At 36.2% G+C, this 19,016-nt stretch overlaps 1 protein-coding gene across 1 annotated transcript in view; it reads right to left on the reverse strand.

Annotated features, from left to right (window-relative positions):
* The window catches only part of EFCAB7 (EF-hand calcium binding domain 7), a 49,237-nt gene that overhangs the window by 9,562 nt on the left and 20,659 nt on the right, over positions 1-19,016 (reverse strand). The window contains exons 7-11 of the mRNA XM_061184088.1: positions 17,968-18,109; positions 14,134-14,243; positions 11,649-11,806; positions 10,641-10,774; positions 8,151-8,299 (exon numbers count right to left, since the gene is read on the reverse strand). Coding sequence (XP_061040071.1) covers positions 8,151-8,299; positions 10,641-10,774; positions 11,649-11,806; positions 14,134-14,243; positions 17,968-18,109 — 693 coding nt within the window. The remainder of the gene's footprint in view (positions 1-8,150; positions 8,300-10,640; positions 10,775-11,648; positions 11,807-14,133; positions 14,244-17,967; positions 18,110-19,016) is intronic.

Below are 19,016 nucleotides of genomic sequence, written 5' to 3' on the forward strand. Positions count from 1 at the left end.
CCTTATTGGTCACATCATTTGCAAATGTTTTATCCCAGTCCATAGGTTGTCTTTTCACTTTGTTTATGGCTTCCTTTGCTGTGCAAAGCTTTTAAGTTTAATTATGTCCCATTTATTAATTTTTGCTTTTGTCTCCATTACTCTAAGAGACGAATCAAAAAAAATATTGCTGCAATTTATGTCAAAGACTGTTCTGCCTATGTTTTCCTCTAGGAGTTTTATGGTGTCATGTCTTATATTTAAGTCCTTAAGCCATTTTGAGTTTATTTTTGTGTATGGTGTGAGGGAGTGTTCTAACTTCATTGATTTACATGCAGCTGTCCAGCTTTCCCAACACCACTTGCTGAAGAGACTGTCTTTTCTCCATTCTCCATTGTATATTCTTGCCTCCTTTGTCAAAGATTAATAGTCCGTAGGTGTGTTTGTTTATTTCTGGGCTTTCTATTCTGTTCCATTGATCCATTTGTCTGTTTCTGTGCCAAAACCATACTCTTTTGATTACTGTAGCTTTGTAGTATTGTCAGAAGTCTGGGAGGATTATGCCTCCAGCTTTGTTCTTTTTCCTCAGGATTGCTTTGGCAATTCTCGGTCTTTTGTGATTCCATATAAATTTTAGGGTTATTTGTTCTATTTCTGTGAAAAATGTCATGAAAGGGATCTCATTAAGTCTACAGATTGCTTTGGGAAGTATGGCCATTTAAACAATATTAATTCTTCCAATCCAAGAGCATGGAATATCTTTCCATTTCTTTGAATCATCTTCAGTTTCCTTTACCAATTTTTTTTTTTTTTGTGGCTGCATTGGGTCTTCGTTGCTGCACATGGGCTTTCTCTAGTTGCGGCGAGCGGGGGCTACTCTTCGTTATGGTGTGTGGGCTTCTCATTGCGGTGGCTTCTCTTGTTGCAGAGCATGGGTTCTAGGTGCGCAGGCTTCAGTAGCTGTGGCTCATGTGCTCAGTAGTTGTGGCACACGGGCTTAGTTGCTCCACGGCATGTGGGATCTTCCCGGACCAGGGATCAAACCCGTGTCCCCTGCATTGGCAGGCAGATTCTTAACCATCTCGCCACCAGGGAAGTCCCACCAATGTTTTATAGTTCTCAGCATATAAGTCTTTTACCTCCTTGGTCAGGTTTATTTCTAAGTATTTAATTTTTTGATGTGATTTTAAAAGGGATTTTTTTTTTCACTTTCCTTTCTTATATTTCATTGTCAGTGTAAAGAAATGCAACAGATTTCTGTATGTTAATCTTGTATCCTGATACCTTGCTGAATTTGTTTATCAGTTCTAGTAGTTTTTGCGTGGAGTCTTTAGGATTTTCTATATATAGTATCATGTCATCTGCATATAATGACAATTTTACCTCTTCCCTTCCAATTTGGATAAATGTAATTTCATTTTCTTGTCTGATTGCTGTGGCTAGGACCGCCAATACTATGCTGAAGAGAAGTGGTGAGAGTGGGCATCCTTGTCTTGTTCCAGATTTTAGTGGGAAGGCTTTCAGCTTTTATCATTGAATATTATGTTGGCTGTGGGTTTGTCATAAATAGCTTTTATTATGTTGAGATATGTTCCCTCTAACCACATTTTGGTAAGAGTTTTTATCATGAATGGATGTTGAATTTTATCAAATGCTTTTTCTGCATCTATTGTAATGATCATGTGCTTTGCTTTTGTTGATGTGGTGTACCACATTGATTGATTTGCGTATGTTGAACCATCCCTGTCACCCTGGGATGAATACATTTGATCACAGTGTATGATCTTTTTTATGTGTTGTTAGAATTTTTTTTTTTTTTTAAAGAGACTTTTTTTTTTAATTTATTTTTTTTAGTTTATTTATGGCTGTGTTGGGTCTTCGTTTCTGTGTGAGGGCTTTCTCCAGTTGCGGCAAGCGGGGGCCACTCCTCATCGCGGTGCGCGGGCCTCTCACTGTCGCGGCCTCTCTTGTTGCGGAGCACAGGCTCCAGACGCGCAGGCTCAGTAATTGTGGCTCACGGGCCCAGTTGCTCCGTGGCATGTGGGATCTTCCCAGACCAGGGCTCGAACCCGTGTCCCCTGCATTGGCAGGCAGATTCTCAACCACTGCGCCACCAGGGAAGCCCTGTTGTTAGAATTTTTGCCTCTATATTCAACAAAGATATTGGCCTGTAATTTTCTTTCTTGGTAGTGTCTTTGGTTTTGGTATCAGGGTGATGGTGGCTTCATAGAATGACTTTGGGAGTGTCCCCTCCTCTTCAACTTTTTGGAAGAGTTTGAGAAGGTTTGGTATAAGTTCTTCTTTGTATGTTTGGTAGAATTCCCCAGTGAAGCCATTGATTCTGGACTTTCGTTTGCAGGGAGTTTTTTTTTTTTTTTTATAGATTCTATTTCACTTCTAGTGATTGGTCTGTTCAAATTACCTATTTCTTCTTGATTCAGTTTTGGTGGGCTTTATGCTTCTAAAAACTTGTCCATTTCTTCTTGGTTGTCCAATTTGTTCGCAAATAATTGTTCATAGTATACTCTTATGGTTTTTTGTATTTCTGCAGTATCAGCTGTTATTTCTCCTTTTTCATTTCTTATTTTGTTTATTTGGGTCCTCTCTCTTTTCTTCTTGGTTAGCCTGGCCAGAGGTTTGTTGATTTTGCTTACCCTTTCAAAAAGCCAGCTCTTCGTTTTATTTATTTTTCCTAATGTGTTTTATCTCTGTTTTATTTATTTACTCTCTGATCTTTATTATTTCCTTCCTTGTGCTGACCTTAATTTTTGTTTGTTCTTCTTTTTCTAAGAAGGTGGTGGGTGGTAGGTTAAGTTGTTTATTTAATTCATTGTTGACCCATTGGTTTTTTAGTAGCATGTTGTTTAGTCTCCATGTAATCATTTTTTTCTCATTTCTCTTTCTGTGGTTGATTTCTAGTTTCATGCCATTGTGGTCAGAATAGATGCTTGAAATAATTTCTGTCCTCTTAAATTTGTTGAGGCTTATTTTGTGTCCTAGTATGCGGTCTATCCTAAGGAATGTTCCATGTGCACTTGAAAAGAATGTGTATTCTGTTTTTTGGATGTAATGTCCTGATAATAGCAATTAAGTCTAACTGGTCTATTATATCATTTAGGATCTCTGTTGCCTTATTGATTTTCTGTCTGGACGATCTGTCCATTGATGTCAGTGGGGTGTTAAAGTCTCCTACAATTATTGTATTCCCATCAATTTCTCCCTTTATGTCTGTTAGTATTTGTTTTATGCATTTAGGTGCTCCTATATTGGGTGCATATATGTTAATGGGTGTTATGTCCTCTTCTTGTATTGATCCTTTTATCATTATATAGTGTCCTTCTTTATCCTTCTTTATGGCCTTTATTTTACAGTCTATTTCGTCTGAGTATTGCTATCTACCCCTGCTTTCTTGTCATTTCAGTTTGCATGAAATATCTTTTTCCATCCCCTCACTTTCAATCTGTGTGCGTACTTCACCCTAAAGTGGGTCTCTTGTAGGCAGCATATTGTAGGCTCTTATTTTATTATCCAACCTGCCACTCTATGTCTTTTGACTGGTGCATTTAGTCCATTGACATTTAAGGTAATTATTGATAGATGTGCATTTACTGCCATTTTAAACCTTGTTTTCCAGTAGATTTTCAATTTCTTTTTTGTTCCTTTCTTTCTCTTTTTGTTTTTCCTTTGGTGGTTTGATGGTTTTCTTTTGTGTTATGCTTGAGTTCTTTTGTTTTTGTTTTTTGTGAATCTATTATATGTTTTTTAGATTTGTGGTTACCCTGTTTTTCAAGTATGTTAACCCATTAGTATATCTACTTGCTTTAGACTGGTAGTCATATAGGCTCAAACACATTCTTAAAAAAAACCCCTACATTTTCTTACTCCTCTCTCCCACATTTTATTTTGATGTCCTCTTTTACATCTTCATGTTTATGCTTTTGCTGTTCATTGTAGTTATCATTGCTTTCACAAAGAAATTGTTTTTCTGTGTAATGCCTGATTTGACTGTGATTTTCTCTTTCCTATAGATTCTTGTTTCTTTTCTATTTAGAGAAGACCATTCAATATTTCTTTTAGGATAGGTTTAGTATTGCTGTATTCTTTTAGTTTTTGCTTATCTGAAAAATTCATTATCTTATCTCTCCTTCTATTCTAAATGATAATTTTTCTGGGTAGAGTATCCTAGGTTGCAGGTTTTTCCCTTTCAGGACTTGGAATATGTCTTGCCACTCCCTTCTGGCCTGCAATATTTCTGTAGAGAAATCAGCCTTATGGGGCTTCCCTTGTAACTAACTCTTTGTTTTTATCTTGCTGTCTTTAGAATCCACTCTTTATCTTTGACGTTTGCCATTTTAATTATATAATATGTCTTGATATAGTTCTGTTTGGGTTCATCCTGTTTGGGACCCTCTGTGCTTCCTGTACCTGGATATGTTTCTTTCTTTAGGTTTGGGAAGTTTTCAGCCAAAATTTCCTCAAATACATTTTCAATCTCTTTTTCTCTTTCTTTTTCTCCTGGGATCCCTATTATGCATAGATTGGCTTGCTTTATATTATCCTATAGGTCTCATATATTGCTTTCTTTTTTTTTTTTTTTGCTGTTTACCTTTCTATCTGCTGTTCTGATTTCCATTATTCTATCTTCCAGATAACTTATTCGTTCTTCTGCATTACTTAGTTTGCTATTTACTGCCTTTACCTTGGCTTTCATCTCAGCAAATGAGTTTTCTAATTTTAATTGGCTCCTCTTTTATAGTTTCTAGTTCCTTGTTACAGTGATCTGCATTTCTATCAATAGGCTTTCTTAATTCCTTCAGTGTTCTGTTGTTGTTTTGTTTTGTTTATTTTGGCTGCACCGTGAGGCTTGCAGGATCTCAGTTCCCCAACCAGGGATTGAACCCAGGCCGTGGCAGTGAAAGTGCCAAATCCTAACCACTAGACCACCAGGGAACTCCCCCTTCAGTGCTGTTATTACCTCCTCTTTGAACTTGGGATCTAGTAGACTGGAGAGGTCCGTTTCATTGTTTGTCCTTTCAGGGACTTTCTCTTGTTCTTTTCATTGGGAGTGGTTCCTCTGATTCTTCATTCTACTTATATTTCTCTGACTCTGAATTTAGGAGAAACATGTATCTACTGTGGTCATCAAGGGCTGTTTTTATGTGGGAGTATCCCTGTGTAGCCTGCATGAGTCTAATAGTTTTGGTGCGAGGGCTGTTTTTAGTATGGATGCCTGCCACATTTTTCCTCAGTGTGTGCTGGCTGTTATCCCCTTGATAGGGGGTGTGATTGGACTTGTGGTGACCAGAGCCTTCACTGGATGTTGAGCAGGGCCTCCTCTTTGCTCTGTGGCTGTCATAGCCCTGTCAGGGTCAAGGTCTGCTCTTCAGTTGTTGAAGTAGAAGTCCCCAGATCCATTTCTGAGCTGTGGTGTGGGGTAGGTGGGGTTGAAGTACCTCTGCTGGGAGAGCCACTGAGTATTCCTCTGTGGGAGCTGTCCACAAGGTAATGCGCTCCGGTGTCACGTGTCACCTGTTGTGTGCTCACAAAGTACACTGTTGTTGGCACTGTCCTCCACCCCACCTCAGCCATGGGATTGCAGGCAATCAACCCAGATGTCCCTCAGGCACTGTGTTCACAGGCACCAGGACCCACAGTAGTCACATATAGTCGTGCCTCTGAACCCGCTGTGGGCACTAGGGAATCAGCTCAGACCCTGGCCCTGCCTTCACATGTGCGTGCCTGCAAAGCCCACAGCTGCTAACTCCAGACCTGCCCCAGCCATGGGAGCACCAGTAATCCGTGCAGATGTCCCACAGGTGCTGAGCTTACAAAGGTGCTGGCAGCATACATTCATCAAAGTTGCAAAGCCTCTGGACAAGGTTCAGATTTCAGCCCGGCTTCTGAAGTCGAGCGGCCCCTGGGGATTGGCTCAGATTTCAGCTCTGCCTCTGCATGTGGGCAACTGCAGCTTGGTGCTCCCAGAGCTCATGGAGGTGGAGCTGCGCCTGCTGTGAGGTCACTGGAGAATGAGGCTGCTAGTGTAGGGCCCTGCCCCTCCCTTTGCATGCATTAACAATGGGGCTTCTATGGTGGACCTAGGCTTCATCCCGTGCACACCCCCATTGGCGGCCCAGGCCACACTCCAGCCCCTTTGGGCTGTCTCCATGCAGCCAACCCCAGCCCCCTCCCCAGGTCTGTCTGCTGAAACCCGAGTTTCAGCACCCAGCCACTGTGCACACCAACAGATGTGCATCTCAGGCTGGAGTGTGCAGCAAGGTGGCCAGGACCATCTGTGCTGGTCTCTTTCTGCTCTGCCTGATGCAAGCCTATTGCTGCACTCTCCTCTGAGCCTCTGAATCTCCCTTTCTGTCCTGGCTGATCTCCCAGCTGGTGAGGGGGGTTCCCAGGGTGAGGGAATCTTTCCTCTTTCACAGCTCCCTCCCAGGGGTACAGGTCCCATCCTGATTCCTTTTTTTTTTTCTTTCGTCCTACCCAGTTACGTGGTGATGTTTCTTGTAGTTTTGGTTGTATGAGATCTGCCAGTGTCCAGTAAGTATTCTGTAAGAATTGTCCCACATGTAAATGTATTTTTGATGTATTTGTGGGAGGAGGTGAGATCCACATCCTTCTATTCTGCCATCTTGATCTCTCTCCCCAGAACTTGTTTTAAAACTGTTCAGTTGATCTGCAACAACTCACTTCAATAAACACACTTTTGTTTAAGTCAGCCAGTGTTGGCTCCTCACTTTTGAAAGTCAAGAAATCACAGACAGACTCATGTAAATAAATATACCACTGAGTGCCAACCAGTCAACAGTCTCACCTGAGTAACCATGCTTCCCCAAAACACTTTATAAATAAGATGAACATTCTGCTTTGCATAGAGAGACTACACCTGACCAGATAGCTCTCCCTTGTAGTAAGCAATCAATTCATTTTTGTCTTTTTATTTCAGCTACTGAGTGGTGGTCTCATCATCCTTTGACATTTTCACTGTATAATTTTTTTTTTTTTTTTACCTTTGGAACGTTCAATGATATGAATATATTACCTATTAAGTAAAAAAATAAAATTTAAATAAAAAGATCTTTGTCTCAGAAATCCTTCTTGCCTGTGACTTCAGAAGTCAATGACATCAGCAAATGTTATAAAATGTCTTAATTTGCTCTTAACTAATTCCTTTGTTAAGTGAAAGCATGTGTAGCAGACACAATATTATTCACAGATTAGATGCTGATTTTGCACCATGCTTAGAAATGTGAGATTCACTAAATGTTAGGTTAAAGTAGGATGTAAAAAGTTACTGGAACTATTCACCTCTTATTAATAAAAATGGCAAAAAAAATTATAGAGAACTTCTCAGAAAACAAATTTATGAGGAACGTTAAATGATGTCAAAACTAGGAACTAAACCAAAGACTCAATACACCCAAAACTTAAAATTTGTTGGTGGTAGTGTTACCCTCTGAGGTTGATTTATTTATAGAAAGGACAGATACTATTTTTAATTTATAAACAAATGTATTGTTATCTAATTGTGTGGTCTAAAACTATTAAATCCTTTATTCTAAACTTTATTAAAGGACACAAAAATATAAAATTTAAGAAATAGGCCTAATTATTATTATTCCTCTGGTTTATTGTGAGTCTTATTCAACTTTTATACCTTATCATGTTAATAAATAATAATAATGATAGTTAATACACACACAGTGCTTTCTATGAGCCAAGCGCTGTTCCAAGTGTTTTACAAGTATTAACCCAAGGAGTACCTCTGTAAAAAGATCAGAATTCCAGTTCTCATCCAGACATATTCTCCTTATTATGAGAGCCTTTATTCTATTAGGACAAAGAGTCTCTGAATAGAAATGAAATTTTAGCAACTCAAATAGCCATCGCCAATTAAGAAATATAATTTTTTATATCTTTTTCCTGAATATCATATGCTCAAACTCCTTTTGTTCCTGAATTGCTTAAATGTTGGCAGTAACTAAATTTCAGGTAAGAACTTGTATAAACTAGCAGAAACATACTGTTGTGCCCAGGATTCATTCACGTATTGAAGTTCAAGGATTTTAGAGCCCAATTCAAAAGTCCTGTGTCAGGAAAATGCTCATGGGGTAAAATATTATGTACATTAAACCCACTGAAAAAATTCAAGATTGTTTTACCTCTGTCAGTTCCAGAGCTTTATTGTAGCCCATTGAGTGTAGAGTTACCCAAAGGTCACGAGGATCTCCTTCTCCATCATTGGCTTCCATTAGATTCAGATCCATAAAGCCCTGTCTTGTTAGTTCATTCCTCTTTGTATCGAAATTCTCTGTCAAAACAACCAAAAGTTTTTCTTACATAATTTTAAAATTCATACACTTACTAAAATGTCTATTATATATTAGTATTCACAAATGTTTATTTTAAAGGAGGCCTTAGGAATCTGTGAGCACTACAAAAGTGAAATAAGAATGACTCAAAACATGTTTGAGAGATACTGTTCTAATTTTCCACAACTCAGCATAAGCACTGTCACAGTGCATGATTTAGTTTTTCAACAAGATCTGAAGTCAAAAATAGTGCAAATATATTCCAAAATCAGAGGAAACTTTAATTTTCCTGGATAAATTCCAACCTGCCTGCTTATCTAAAGTATATACTGACATATATTTCAAAAATTAGTATATGTGCTGCCAAAGCCAGTGCTGTATTTCAAAAATTAAAATGCTTCTTATATATTTGCCATTTAAACCCAAATGAATTTGATGTAATAACCCCCAAACTACTGGTGTTTCAAAAGGGAAATGTGGATGGTGCCAGGTTTAAGGAGACTGCTATATTCTTAATTGCTTTAATTTTAACTGAATTGTCCACTGGTCCCTAAAAATCTGTTAGATAATGGGGAACACTTTGGAGTCCATGAATGTCCCAGACAAATCTAAGTACATCCATTTTAACATTGTTTATAAGCATAAATTCATGAAGAAATATCTAGATATATATAATTCCTGAATGTTCCTGTAATACAGATAATAAACAGCTACTCATTTTGGATTACATTCTGTTAATTGTCCTACAAAAAAGAAAGATCTTATTTTCCAACTCCCATCTGTAATATACCGAAGGAAAATGGGTACTCTTATTTGAGATATCTCTTTTGTACACATTATTGTGAGAAAAGAGGCAGAGACATAACTGTTTAAAACTGGTTGACTGATTAATAATTTAAAATGTTTAGAGTTTGGAAAGTGACTCATAACTTTTGTAAGGAAAAAAAGTAAATGTAGATTAAATTAGATCATAGAAAGACATGGTAGCCACTAAAATGGAAGCTGGAGCTACTAAGTAGAAAAGCAAGATGAAAAAAATTAATATTTGATATATAACACAAAGAAATTATTACTTTCAAGAAAAATGTATCTAGATACTATGCTGTAGAGACTATCAATAACTAATCTACTTTTAAAACTTAAAATGATCAATTCTCCATTAAGTTTTTAAAGTTTATTAATACCCAACTTCAAGACTTACTTTAAAGCTACAGTAATCAAGACAGTGTGGTACTGGTGACAGATGAGACAAACAGATCAGTGGAACAGAATAGAGAACTCAGAAAATACTCATACAAATATATTCAACTGATATATGACAAGGGAACAAAGAGAATCAAAATATTATATCATTAAAGTTACAGGATGATTATATCCTCCAAAAAATAATACTCTATTATGTGTGTTATCAATCTTGTTAATTGAAGTTTACTATTATAAATCAATATACATTTCTTGTTACTGATTACAGTATATAAACTTTCAGTTAAAAAGAGATGCATTTTTAAAAACCTTTATATTAATAATATTTCTACCTTACTTGCTGTTTAGATAAACAGACTTATCAGACTCCTCTCTGGCTCACTGACTGCCAAGCTTAGACCATTTCAAGAACCAGAGGATTAGGACACATTACCACCCCAGTGACAGCAACATGTGAGTTAATCTCTCTCCTGACCGCATTCTAACCTCCTCAACTTCTTGTTCTGTGATCTATAGTTGGCTGTGGCTTTCTGGCTTTCCCCTTTGACCTTTCAGCCCTTGGCTTAAATATACAAGCCCTACCCTCTTCCCAGACTCCTCGCAAGTGACAACTGACTTCGCCTCGCTCTCAGTATTTTTCTTTGCCTATCTTAGCATTTTTGGCTTTTATATGTCCATCGATAGACTTTCTTAATTCAACTCAAATACAAAAAACAAAAGAATTCTTAACATATATAAACAACTTCCTGGAAACCTCTTAATTTTTAGTAAAACTCTAGCCTATTAGCTCTTTGCTGCCCTCTCCTGGGTGCAGTTTGGGTCTCTCAACCACTTCAGTCCCTTTGCTATCAGAGCTAAGACAAAGTTTTTTACATTCTAAGCTCCAAAGAACATAGAAATTATGATTAAGTAATTCACATTTTCTTTTAGCTTGAGTACTACACCAACTACCAATTTAAGGAAAATAAATGTTTAATTTTTTATGGTCTACAAACAATGCTACTACTTTTAAACTGTCCTAATTGCTATAATATTCCATGGATAAATTTGACATTTCACTTCTTAAGGATGAAAGGGTGTGTGTATGTATATATATATATATTTTACATATCCATTAAGAAAAAGAAAAGTGCTTACCTCTGCAGACAGCCCAAGCATCTTCATCACATTTCTCACCACTTGTTCTCAGTTCAAAAAAATTATATTCTTCAAGGCTAAGAAGACCATTTCCATCTAAATCAATTACTTCAAATATATCTGATAAAGTTGACCTAAAATTACAAAAAATAGCAAATTATTTGTCTCTAAGGCAACTAGACTGAAAAAGGTTTCTATGAGGATAACTTTCAAAAGGAAGTAATATAAAGGCATTAAACAATATTTGTAATGATCTTATCTATGAAACAGAAACAGATGCACAGACACAGAGAACAGACTTATGGTTGTCAAGGGGGAGGGAGAGTGGGGGAGGGATGGATTGGGAGTTTGGGACTAGCAGATGCAAACTATTATATATAGAATGGAAAAACAACAAGGTCCTATTGTATAGCACAGGGAACTATATTCAATATCCTATAATAAACCATAATGGAAAAGAATAAAATAAAAAACAATATTTGTGAATGATAAAATTAATGTATCCAAATATATATTTTACTCAGTCTAGTATTACATGACATAAACAAGTTTCCAAAGCAACCACAGCATGTCAACATGTAGTAGGAACACAAAGAGAAGTTTCCGTCTTCTTTTCTCCTTTCTCCATCTACTTTCTTCTTCCTCTCTACCTGCAGCCAGATCTTACTGTGTACATGTAGGGTATGGGAGGACTACCCTATTTGGATTTCATATTTGATAGCTATCTAAGTCAATAGTGCAACTAGCAGGACCTATTTCTAGTGGAGGAGAAATCAGTAGATAGCGCAACTAAAGTTGACTTGCCAAATGTATGGAACCCAGAAATGAATGGCAATCCCAGACCTATGAGCAGAAGGTCACTTTCAGATGCCTAGTGGATGAGTTGAGCTATTGATTAGAATCTGGGGTTGGGATTTGCAGCTAGCCAAAGGAAAGGATGGAAGACAGGCTACTGATATATATCCAGTCTAGATGTTATAGCTCTTAACTTTAATAAGCAAAACTTACCTAAATTCCTTTGTGAGAAATAATTCCCCTGTTTCATCTCTATATACAAGCTGGGCTTCTTCTGTTATTGGTTTTCTTTCTTTCTTTAGCCTGCAGCCAGTTGTGGAAGGAATTAACCAGTAAATTCCAGGTCCTAGTTCACCAGTCCACCCAAACATCTTTTCTCAAAAGAATTTTAAAAACAAACAAACAAACAACCACCATGAGTCTTAATGACTTTTCATCTTTCTTATGAAAGGGAAGCATTAGAAATAGTTTCTTTTTTTACCAATATTCACCAATTCTATTACGGTTCTATCAATGTTTTATAGGCTTCAAAATCTTTTTGTTAATGGTAAGGCTAATAATATTAGATGTAGTTCTTTATATATTTTAAAAACAAATGCCTAAAACTGTAACAGGTTATAAGTTATATAACTTCTAAATCTTCCCAATAATCTTCAAAAATGTTTGTTATGCAAATATTTCAACAGGAAGCAAAGAGAAAAATCTTAAGAGTAATTTTTCTGGGTTACAGTTGCCTAATTTGATTCAAATATAAATATATGATTTGTAATTCAGATTTCTATGACACAAAATAAAAATTAAATATATTTTAAAAGAGTTCCCTATTTGTATGAATTAGCCATATTTGTAAAGATACAATTATGTGGACAAAAGCACTGGAATTTTACTACTATTTATGTAATATGGACTATAAAACAAGAAGGCAGAGTCCCAGATAAACCTACCTTATACAAAATTCTTTTCCATCACAGGATATTTATAATGAGTGCCAAGACATTTGTATAGGAAAACATTTTATTCTCCTGTTCTATAAGAAAAAGCAAAATGGCATCCCTCTATGAACCTTCTAGGTGCTTTCTGGAGCCCAATGGCTTCCTATAAAACCTAGGGATTGTCTCTGTCAAATATATTAAACCTAAGCATTTCCTAGTCGTGTATAATATCTAAGCAAGTAGCCATTTGCCCTTCAGCACAGAATAACCCTAGGGAATTCTGTCTGGTATTGTGTCTAAAACTCCTTTCAAATCCCAGGTTTATTTTAGGTCATCCTGGGGACTCATATACAAAACAAAGTTGCTCATCCAAATTCTGGGTTCAGCCCTATTTCTACCCTCACAAGTCAGAGGAACCATAATCATCCTAAAGTGACCATGTCCTATTTTGATAAAAGAAGCAATCCAATAAAAGTGAGGGCCATTTTGAAAACTAAAGATTGACCAAACCCATCTTTTGGAAATCATAATCTTTTAGATTGGCCAGATGTAGACTGATATCCAGGAGTGAAAAGCAGTTCTTGCTGTTTCCTAATATATGTTATCCCTTGAAGCTCCCTTATCTCTACATATAAACTTGAACTGCCACAGTGGTTGGCAAATGGAAAGTCTTTCATGGGCACAAAACTCTTCTTAAAGAAAATAATTGTGAAACTAAAACTAAAAATTCTTTGTAAATAAGACATATTACAGATAAACAGAGGCCTATAGTAAAGAGGTAAATAGAAACTCATTCAAATTTTATTATAGGCTTGCTATGTACTAACATTTTTATACATGTAATCTCGTAAGAAAGTAATTTTAACCAAAACAAAGTGGGAAAGCTATTGTTTTAGACAATGCTTTATCTTGAATTTAACTTTGTAGTCAGTTTTGAAGAAGAGTTTAATCAAAACATTAACTGCTGTCATTTTATTTGTTTCTTGCCTATAACTATTCTTGTCTGTTAGGAAGCCAACAATAAAGACTTTTATATAACATTCCATCAGGGAAATGTTTGTCTGTCGTTGGGCCTATATAAAGATTAAATATGATATTGCAGTAAGCCCTTGAATAGTATTATTCCTGTTGTTGTGTAGCAGATGTATTTTGTAGTCCTCATAAAACAAATAGCCACATTTATGTATCTGCCTCACATATTTGGCCTCTGAGTAAATGTATAATTAGAAAAGATCAGAACAACCCCATGGGCAACATATAAAATCATTTGAAAGCATTTCTTCAGATCAATCTATTTTTGGACCCTATGAGTCAAGCCTGAGGATAGTAATCTTGAAGTTTTTCTTTTTTGCAATAGTAGTATAAGTAAGACAAACATCTAGGGGAACATTTTCAAAGCCTTGAATTGTTTGTATTTAGGGGAAAAAAATCCACTGGCATCAATCATTTTTATTGAGTATAACAAAAAAATGTTCACATGTGGGGTATCAGGGCATTAGAAAAGAGGAAAGTGAAGTACAATGTCACACAACTTATAAGTTATGAAGCCAAAATGGCCAATCAATCCTCAATTTTTAAATCTCAGCAAATAAGAAAAAGTCCTTCACAATTAATAAAACATATGTAATATGAATAGTGATTACTGTATATACCTTAATTGGAAGGGAAGATAAAAAGTTTTAAAATATATAGAAAAACTATTATTTTCCTCAAACTTGGGGTCCTACTATATTTTTAGCTAAACATTAGAAAATAAGTAGGTATACTTCTCTATTTCGTAGTTCAGTAAAACACATGAGCTGTAGATTTGCTTGACTCTCATTTTCCTTAAGAATATACAAGGCAGTATCAACTGATAACCAAGGGGATGGTTTTCCTATAAACAAAAAAAACCATACATCTTAAAATAAGCAATCACTACTTACTCTTTCCTATTTAAAAAAGTAGTGGCTTCTTTCCCCTTTGGATTTTTTTTTTAGAAATACACATCCATTTTTATAAACATCATATCATTTGCAATAAGGCATATACCTATACACAATGAAATTGTTAGAAACATTCTCTATATACACACTTTCTAAAAATCATAACTTTTCTTAAACTCATCAGAAAGCTAAGGTTGCCAGGCAACCAAGTAGGCTGAAATCCAAGGACAAACAAACCCTTTCAAGAAGACAGAAGATGCAAGCACTGGCTTACCTGTAAAGGAGCATAGGAGGAAGAGATGTTAGACATCATCTATGTGCTGTTAACTCCAAAATTTGTATCTCCTGCTAGGACCTTTCCTCTGAACATTAGACCCATATATCCAACTGCCTATTTGACATTTCCACTTGGATTTCTATGTCTAAAACTGGCTTTCCCAAACATCTGAAAAAAAAACCTGTCCATCTATACTCTTTTCTATCTCAGATAAGAGTAACTCATCCTTCCAGTTGTTAAAACCCAAAATCCTGGAATCATCTTTAATTTTTCCCTTCTCTCACATATCATAAAAAAGCCTCAGGAAATGCTATGGTTTGACCTTCAAAATACATCCAGAATCTCTATTTCTTATCCCCTCTACACCCCAGTTCAAAGCAACACCAGTCCCCTCTTAGAATTCTGCAATAGAGTCCTAGCTGGACCCCTTGCTTTCTGTACCTTCAATCTGTTTTCAATACAGCAACCTGACTGTTCTTGTTAAAATATGTCAGATTATGTTCCAACTCTACTTAAAAATCCTCTAATGCAGTTGAAAGTTGGAAGAATGTTGCTCCCACCCTAACAATGAGAAAAAATGCATGAAATACAAAATCATAACATTTCTTGAATCTGTCAGAGCTGAGGTCACAGGACAACCAAGCAGCCTGAAATCCAAGGAAAGACAGACCCTTCCAAGGAGAGATGAGATGCAAGCACTGGCTTATCAGTGGTGGTGCACAGGAGAACAAGATGTCAGGTGTATAAGTGGAAGAAAAGAGAGCGCAGAAGAGATAAAGATGGAAAATGTTCTAAAAATAATGAGACAACAAGCCATAAATCTAAGAAACTCAGAGAGCCCTTAGTAGAATAAATACCAAAAAGATAAACACAAACAAACAAACAACCAAAAAAAAAAAAAAAACCTCCCCAAAACTCAAAACCAGCATCAACAACAACAACAAAAACCCAAAAAACACCAAGACACATATTCAAACTATTGAAAATCAAAGATGAAGAGAAAATCTTGATGGCAGCCTCCTAAGGGTACCTCTTTTCTCTCAGAGTAAAAGTCCAAGTTCTCATTATGGCAAAAAACAAAACAAAACTCTACCTGATTTTTGTTCTTGTTTCTCCCTGTCTTCATCCCCTACACTCTCTCCTTACTTACTTCAATATACCCACTCTAGCCACCTTGTTGTTCTTCTAACACCAAGCACACTCTCACCTCAGAGCCTCTGAACAGAGGATTGCCTCTACCTGTCACTTCCTCCACTCTTCACCCATCACCTTCCACCAGCCCTACATCCACAGAACTTACTCCCTTGCCTCCTGTGGAAGACAGCAAAAATGGTCATCCCTCTCTGTATCCACAACCCCTTGCAATGTGACTTCGTAGCTCTTCCATCAAGATGTCAAATCTATTTCTCCACCTTGTAAATCTGTACTTGCCTTTTGACTTGCTGTGCACAACAGAATGTAACAGAAGTAACGTGCTGGTTCTGAGCCCAGGCCTATGGTGCTTCTGCTTTCTCTCTTAGATTCCAGTTATACCATAAGAACAAGTCCAGGCTAACTTACTAGAGGGTAAGAGACTATAAAAGGCTGAATCAAGTTGTCTCAGCTGAAACCCATACAAAGGAAAGAGCCCAGCCAAGATCAGTTAAAGCCAGCCACCAGCTAACCTGCAGCTGATCACAGATGCATGCGTAAGCCCTACAGAGAAAAGCCAAGCCCAGCTCAGACCAAAAGAACTGCTCATAAGCAAACAAATGTTTGTTTTAAGCCACTGAGTTTTGGGGTAGTTTGTTACACAGCAATTGATAATTAATACACCTCTTTCAAAGTCTGCTCAAATGTCAACCTCTAATGAAGCATACACTAATACTCCCTTTCAATGGCAACTCATATTCCCTCGTATTCACAATGCCCCTTTTCCTCTATGTTTTTCCCATAGCACTTATCACCTTCTAACACACCATGTCATTTACTATTTATTATGTTTATTATTTATTGTGTATTTCCTCCACTAGAATGTAAGTTCATAAGGGCAGGGATTTTGTATTTTTTGTACTCTGATGTATCTGTATCTTAAGCACCTAAAATGATACTTGGTTTATAAGGTCTTCAATAAATATTTGATAAATAAATGAAAAAAAAAATCTTCATAAGAATACAGAGAATAAACAACTACATTGAATTTGCAGACCTATCTTGTTACTTTTATCTGAAAAATGACTATTGCAATTGTCATTTAAAAGTATCAATTACCAGGGCTTCCCTGGTGGCACAGTGGTTAAGAATCCGCCTGCCAATGCAGGGGACATGGGTTCGAGCTCTGGTCCTGGAAGATCCCACATGCAGCAGAGCGATTAAGCCTGGGCACCACAACTACTGAGCCTGTGCTCTAGAGCCCATGAGCCACAACTACTGAGCCTGTGTGCCATATCTACTGAAGCCCGCGCACCTAGAGCCTGTGCTCTGCAACAAGAGAAGCCACTGCAATGAGAAGCCCACGCACCTCAACAAAGAGTAGCTCCCGCTCGCCACAACTAGAGAAAGCCCGCACACAGCAACAAAGACCCAATGCAGCCAAAAATAAATAAATAAATAAATTTATTAAAAAATAAAAATAAAAAAAATTAAAAGTATCATTTACCAAATGTTGTAAGTGTCCTACAAGATATACAGTGAAAACTTTCAGAATCTCTACTTTAGGAGGGAAAAGTAATGTAAGTGGGGAAGAATCCTCTAGTAAGTAGATGTTTATATGTCAACATAATAAAAGAAAAATAAAGATAGATACTTAGAACAATAACATTAAAAGGATATCTAGGGAAAGCACCTATATAGCCATTTTTCACTAATTAAAAATTATGTAATAACCACTGTAGACACTAGGAAATTATTAATTTTTATCTAGCATTGGTGTATAGAAAAAGAATATTACCATGGATACGAAAATTATTAATAAGGATTGTCTAAGTCATATGACATAGCACTTTGAAGGTATTCAAAAATACTTGCAGTTCATATTTGTCCCAAATTATGCTCCTATAGAAGTTGTCTCATGCATATTAATTTAAAAAATTGACAAATGGAAAAAGCTAAGGATTAATTAGCAGATAAAAAGTTAATTCTATGTCAAAAGGAAACCAGGTAACATTTTGTTCTCATTTTTAAATAAATTAAAAGAAAAATACTTTAAACATGTACAAAAACAATTTACTTTCTTTGCATAATATGACAACACAGTCAACGTACAAACGACTTTCTTTAAGTGTATTGCAATATGTAACCACATGTTTCTTAGGCAGATCATTTTCTTCACTAACTAGAACCATCAAATACTTACATAAGTATTTTCAAAGTGGGCACAAATTGATATTTTTTTAAAAATACAGAAAATTTAAACTTGCCTTCAGCTTGACTCAGGTTTAATGGCTTAATTGTTAGATAAACCAGGGATCTCTGAGCTATTTGCATCCTGTATTGATGACTAATGATTTCACCATCTTCTTCTAAGAAAAAGCAACCTTTTGATTGTACACATTGCCACTCCTGAAATGAAGGAAAAATATTTTCAAACAATATTTATTATAAGTTTCCAGCATGCAGAGCAATGAGAAAAAACCTAGGGAACATATAAAAGAAATGTCAACTAGAGCCAGTGCCCTCCAGGAATTTGCAACATCATTAAGAGGCAGCATTTAGATAACAAAAAGTTAGCAAAAGATATAATGGAGAGGAGAAATATGAAAAATACAGTTCACGAGAGCTGGAGAAGTACTGAAACAAAGTAATAAATGAACATGCTGCTGCAATAATCAGCGTGAGATTAGTGCTTAGAGCACACTAAGAAAGAAGAAGTAAGGATTGTTCAAACTGATATGTTGAAAGAAAAAGTGAAAAGACTTTATATTTAAAAGATAAAGTATAATAAACCAAAATAATTGTTTGAAGTCTACGTAACTAAAAGACTGAATTCATTTCACAGCTATAGCAAAATGCTGATAAATACCAGTTTTGAGAAAGACCTCTCTATAAAATTAGCTCTACTATCTCTTGGTCTCAAATTCCTTCTCCTAGTTTCAAACCAACATGCTTATATGTGATCTCATAACTAGAACTTCATAACAGGTTTTACTTGAAGATGGCACTTTATGCAGAAAGTAAAGGATTCTTTGTTGAAGGTATGAGAAATTGTTCCATTACCATAGATGTGAGCAAAAATGCTTTCCACTTTATCATTAGTAGGCTTGCCTACCTATAAGACATATTTCTGTTCCACTCCTAATGGCTTCCAAAAATAGAATATTAATAAGGTTTTGAAGTGACTTTATAAAGGATGATTTTGAAAAATTATCTGTTAGTATATTTAGATAATAAGCTCAAGGCTTTAATAATATTAAGATAACAACTGAAAAGGCATGCATTAGCTATGTAACAATAATATCAAAAATATTAT

The sequence above is a fragment of the Eubalaena glacialis genome, chromosome 3 (assembly GCF_028564815.1).
Source record: "Eubalaena glacialis isolate mEubGla1 chromosome 3, mEubGla1.1.hap2.+ XY, whole genome shotgun sequence".
Classification (NCBI taxonomy): Eukaryota; Metazoa; Chordata; class Mammalia; order Artiodactyla; family Balaenidae; genus Eubalaena; species Eubalaena glacialis.